Genomic DNA, 5,576 nt, shown 5'->3' with positions numbered 1-5,576 from the left:
TCTGTCAGTGCGCCCCAGGGCAGCTGTGGCTACAATGTAGCTTGCCATCACCAGTGTGTGAATGTGTGTGTGAATGGGTGAATGACTGAATGTAGTGTGAAGCGCTTTGGGCTCCTTAGGCACTAGAAAAGCGCTATACAAATGCAGGCCATTTACCATTTACCATTCTACCCCAGATCTCACAACAATACAATACATACAGCATATTTTCTTCTTTCTCTCACAGTGTAATTCTTACTTTCACACAGACAGAAGATTAAAAAGATTAAAAAATATTGATACATTTTATCATAACAAAATCTCCTATGATAAAATACAGTCAAAATGTCTTGTTTAATTAAGTGTATATAATATAAATTTAAAGCAAATAAATAAAGACATATCAGGTATCGCATCGCAAAATGACAGCAATGCAAAATCCACGTTTTATTTATCGTGTTACTCTGTTGCTTGCTGAGGAAAAAAGAAAAAAATAGGGTTAGGTTCACTACTGAAGACACTGGGAACATAAACTGAACACAACATGACAGTTTGTATGTGTGATTTTAGCATGAGACATATTAAAGAAAAACTCATCCTGGGTTCTTACACACCGGTTCATTGTTTCTTGCTGGTTTCTCTGACAGTTTCTTCAAAATCTTTTTCATTTCTTTGTTTCTCTCTCAAGTGTTTAATAATTTGTTCCTTGTCTTTTTCTAACTTTCCCTTTCTTTCTGTCATCTGGATTATAATGTTCTCTGTTTCCTCCATTAGCTTTTCTGTCATCTTTAACAGTTCATCATGAACTTCTATTCTCTTTTCCAGGTCCTTTTCTTTATTTGTAAGCTTTTGCCTTTGTTTGCATTTATCCAAAGCCAAAGCTGGGATAGTTTCCAACATGATTTCTTTCTTCTCTGTCTTGTCCTCCTGAATCAGTGTGATGAGTTTTTCTCTCTGGTTCTTCAGAGATGTCTTCTGCTCCTTGAGTTTTTTAATGGTTTGTTGGACATGTTCTAAGTCTTCCTCATTGTTCTGAAACTCATCTTCAAGTCTTTTGTTTTCTGTTAGAATAAAATTGCAGGAAAAAAAATGTTTAAACCTAATATCGCTGAGAGCTAAAACACATACTTGGATGCTTCTTAAAACAAAACAAAACAAACAAACCAAAATATTTAGACTCTTCAAGACTATTAATTACTGTATAATATAATACTAATTTAAATTAAAAAATGAATAAAAACATGAAACAATCTTGATTAGAATGTATATCCACATACATATCAATATAAGGGTTAACATAAATACCCTGTATTTAACTGTATTTATCTACAAGTATGTAGATCATAGGGATAAAATTTTGGTAATTTCTATGTATTACACATGTGCTGGCAGTTCTAAATTACTATACCAGTATTAAAATGTAAATAAAAATAGATAGTTTGAAGCATTACTATTACATTAGAGAACTGCTGCCAATTTTATTCAAAATCACATATCTATTCATACATATTTATACATATTTTTCACATTTTAATTTCCTTTCACTTTGTTGTTTATAGAAGTAAATGAGTGCGAACATGATATTTTGATGGCAATACTTACAATCAGGATGAAGCACAAAAAGTTTTTTTTTTATTATTATTGTTGCTATAACAATAATTTTACAGTGGGTGATTTCCTCAAATATCTTTACCTATCCCCCCCAAATGTCTCAGTCACAATAGAGGAAAATTTTTACACATTCAGCAGGTCGCTGGTTATATTCTTTTATAAAAGTAAAGTTGTTGAGAGCCTTCAATTTTGCTGGTAAACCGCTGCCCTGCAGCAATTACATGAACTGCATCTTCAAAGCAACAATTACAAAGGCAATGAGATTACAAGATCATTGCTGTAATAATTTTGGTCATGCTGCAATCTCCATCCACTGTTTTCCCTAGGGTGCCTTTAACATTACTGTTTATGTGTTTGTGTCATTTTTATTTGAATCATGTTTGTACTTCTTAGCCCTTTATTTTAAAGGCAGTTACACTAAAACAAGACATTAAAAAGGTCTGATGATAATTTAAGGTTGGGGTAAAAAGTTTGAACTTACTGGTTTTATTTTGTCCACATTTCCATATTAGGAATATTACTGTGCCGATGCTTATTAAACAGACAGTCAAGTTGATGGTAATGTGAACAGCAGTATTAGACTGGACCATGAAGAGATCACCTGTAAATATAAGGAGACAAAATGTTCTAGATTCTACTTTCTGTAACTGAAAATTAATGTGAGTGATATAAAAAAAAGGCATTTCTACCTGAAACATGGATGTGTGTCTCTTTGATTTGACTGATATTCTTCTGTTGAACTTTGCAGGTGAAGCTGTAGCTCTGTCCTTTCTCCACAGTCACTTTACTGCTGACAGCATAGAGGCCATCAGAACCTCTGACATTCTTTGTAGGTTCAACAGAAATGGGTTTTCCCTCACTGTACACCCACAACATCTGAGGCTCTGGATACCAGCCATTAGATTTACACTCTAACACCATTTTATTTTTGACATTAGTGAGTTCTATGATTGGTGAGGAAACTGAACCTGCAAAGAAAAGAATTAAATAGTTACAGTTCACCCAAATTTATCTCTGATCAATCTTAACTCACATTGTTCTTGTCCTAAGAGACTTATAGATTGGCCCAATGATATGTGAAATCAACATTGCCAATCTGGCAGGACAAAATTCGAATATTCTTATTTATTCCATTTGCTCTTGTCAAAATTCCTGTATATAGGCTGAAATTACCCTGTACCTATCCAAGTATTTCCTTTGTCAAATCAACGTTCCTCTGGTCCCTCTTGGTCGTTAAAAGGGCCTCCTTGGCTGTAGTGTTTTTATCATGGGGCCAACTTCCCCTCGGTTGGCTAAACGCCCATTTAGTGTGCACAAATCCCCTCCAATTATAAATACTGTTGGTTTTTGTTATGCACCTCTCTTATTTGTCCAGCTGTTCCATGTGCTGCACTGGTCAGGTTGTGTACCCCTATGGCCAGAATACTAGATTGCCAATGATTCAGTAGGGATTCCCTCTTGTCAGTTTGTGTCGGTATGCTCAGTCCAAATATATGTTCAAGAAGCATTTTTTAGCCCAAATCAGAGCTGGTTTGGTTACCCAAAATAAATGCACTTCTATTCTCAACTCACATGTCTGTGATCCACTTTCTACTGGAGCTGACACAAGTGTTCCTTTATCCTACTTGTCATTCTGAGTGCCCTTTGACCTTCAATATCTATGTTGCTTAAAGTCTCTCTTCACATCTAAATTGCAAAGTGAAGAAATTTATCTAAATTAAATGAAACTTACCTACAGCAAGCGTCACCACAGTTTCTGCATTAAATTTAGGTACAAGGCATTTGTATGTTCCTGCATCAGAGAGTTGCACTGTGGAGAGTTTCAATGAAACGTCTCCACACTGCAGTTTGTTGACAGAGAGTGATGTTCTTCCTGTGTACAAAGGATTCTGCTCAGTCAGAAGCTCCACACCCTCTCGCCTCACATAGACAGATCTAGGTTTGAGGTCCTTTCTGGACCAATCCACAGTCAGGTCAACAGCATCCACAGCAGGTTCCAGGTGGCACGGCAAAATGATGTCATCACCAATCATGGCCACTACTGGCTGAGTTGGACCAATCATCTGATGTTGACCTAATAAATTTAGGCACACAAACAAATTCTGCAGTTTTGTAATTCTGGAGACTTCATGAGTTTCCAAGATCAGGCTGAGTAAGATATGTAACTGATTTATTTAACTAAATCAACATAAACTGTTGTTGTTACAGTGTTTGTTTTCATGTTCTGTTAAAAACTAAAGGTAAGTACTTTAAACTGTGGATTTTCTAAATGTTGGTGTGCAACTTACCACCACAAGATTGTGTTAAAAAAATGAGGATCACAACATGTTGCAAAACCAAGCGATGTCTATCCTTTATACCACTCATTCTAGATGTCTGCAAAAAAAAGGGCATATATCAAATCTGCAAAAACAACACACACACTCCAGCCCTGGAGAGCTGGTGTCATGCAGGTTTTATATGTGTCCTTGATCCAACACAGCTTATTTAAATGGCTAAATTACCTCCTCAACATGTCTTGAACCTCTCCAGGGTAATGAACTAATCATTTGAGTCGAGTGTGTTGACCCAGGGTGATATCTAAAACCTGCAGGAGACCAGCTCTCAAGGCCTGGAGTTCGACACCCCTGCACTAAGCCGTTCTCATGCTAAAATGCCCTTAAAAAATGCCATTATTTTAAAATAAAATTCTTAAAAGGTAATCATTTAAAATGTACTCCTCTCCAGACAAACAGTTACAAGACAGATCAATTGCATTGCAGGAAATATGGATATTCAGTTAAAAGACAAACTGGAAAATTATGACTTTTTCTTTGTGATGGTCCCCGTTCCTCACCGGCTGACTCTGTGTTTTGTTTGTTTTTTTCCTTTGTGCTCTCTCTCTCCTCTGCCAGGGCGGTGCTCATTATGGGCTCCTGTCCCTGGCCCACGCACCTGTGCTCACCGTCACACCTGCAGCCAATCCCAGCTGATTTGGAGCACTATTTATGATGGCGGACCTGTGTCATCCTTCACTGGATTGTTGAGCCATCAGCATCTGCCCTGGACCCGAGCACTTGTTGCAGGCTGCTGAGTTTGCATATTTTGCTGTGAAGTACAGCCAGACTTTGACCGCTTCGCCTTGGGCATTTTTAATCTGTAGCTCTGCTCTAAAAGAACGTACGTACCTGGCCCCGCCTACTATCCTCGGAAACGTAAAATGATTGGCTAGAATCTAAAGTGTATCACAGCTCAGGAAAAAAAAGCACCGAAATAAAGCACCGAAATAAAGCACCGAAATGTGTGCTGCTTTTCAGTCTGGTTACTACCAGGGACATAGCAAACACTGAAATTAATTTTTTTGCATGCAGCAATGAATTTTGTTCACTCAAGTTTAGCTTTTCTTCTTTCAAAATAAATTTCTCCTCAAAATGCAACACGTGTACTTGCAAATTCTTTTTACGTGGTCTCATTCTTTTTTTTACATGTGCTCAGAATAGTGGCAAAAAAATAATGCCATAGTTTTTGACAACAAATTTTAGTGTTTTGTTATGAAGTTCTTGTTTGTTTGTTCCCTGTCTCAAAAACAAACACACACACACAAACCGCACAAACCAAAGAAACAAAAAAAAGATAACGACTTACCACAGATGAAGACTCCAGACTATGACACAGTGATCCAAACTTTCACTGTCGAAGTGAAATGAGTCACTGAAGCTGAGCAGGAAGCAGGAACTAATGAGTCACTGCAAACCTGACATTCCTGTCTGATCAGTTTCTAGTGTTCCATCTATTAGATAAACACTGAGCACTATGAACACAGGGACAGTTACCTTTAATTGCATATATTTCATCAATCAGATCAGTACAGATCATGTGTAAAACAAAGATGAGCTCAAAATAGTTTCAGCAGTTTCTTATCACCTTCAATAAGGAGCTCATGTTGTTGGTAGCATTTGCACTTCATTCTCTCTGTAAACACAACAGCTCTAAAAGTTTTGAACGTA

The 5,576-nt window shown here is 37.1% G+C and overlaps 1 protein-coding gene across 3 annotated transcripts; it reads right to left on the bottom strand.

The window, feature by feature from the left end:
- Nucleotides 1-310: 310 nt before the first annotated feature.
- LOC146579058 (butyrophilin subfamily 3 member A2-like) lies at nt 311-5,254 on the bottom strand. 3 transcript variants are annotated; one of them, XM_085269478.1, is made up of 6 exons: nt 5,215-5,254; nt 3,879-3,966; nt 3,323-3,664; nt 2,280-2,558; nt 2,072-2,191; nt 311-1,040 (listed from the first exon to the last, which is right to left on the bottom strand). In XM_085269478.1, exons 2-6 carry the CDS (start codon nt 3,955-3,957, stop codon nt 598-600), a joined length of 1,263 nt encoding a protein of 420 aa, XP_085125604.1. In that variant the 5' UTR covers nt 3,958-3,966; nt 5,215-5,254; the 3' UTR covers nt 311-597. The 3 variants fall into 3 exon arrangements, with proteins under 3 accessions (XP_085125604.1, XP_085125603.1, XP_085125602.1); XM_085269477.1 differs by lacking the exon at nt 5,215-5,254 and adding an exon at nt 4,427-4,462; XM_085269476.1 differs by lacking the exon at nt 5,215-5,254 and having other exon boundaries at nt 3,879-4,002.
- Nucleotides 5,255-5,576: the final 322 nt, after the last annotated feature.

Source organism: Mchenga conophoros, linkage group LG3 (assembly GCF_057382185.1).
Source record: "Mchenga conophoros isolate Kocher_MC1m ecotype Shallow Benthic linkage group LG3, M_conophoros_male_GT1.1, whole genome shotgun sequence".
Lineage (NCBI taxonomy): Eukaryota > Metazoa > Chordata > Actinopteri > Cichliformes > Cichlidae > Mchenga > Mchenga conophoros.
This window is presented reverse-complemented; position numbering and strand designations above follow the sequence as displayed.

Coding starts and splice junctions, on each gene's coding strand:
- LOC146579058 (XM_085269476.1), bottom strand. CDS start 3,984: ATGCCCTTTTTTTTGCAGACATCTAGAATGAGTGGTATAAAGGATAGA. Junction 2,559..3,322: donor TGTGGTGACGCTTGCTGTAG/GTAAGTTTCATT, acceptor TTTTCTTTGCAG/GTTCAGTTTCCTCACCAATC. Junction 2,192..2,279: donor GACACACATCCATGTTTCAG/GTAGAAATGCCT, acceptor TTATATTTACAG/GTGATCTCTTCATGGTCCAG.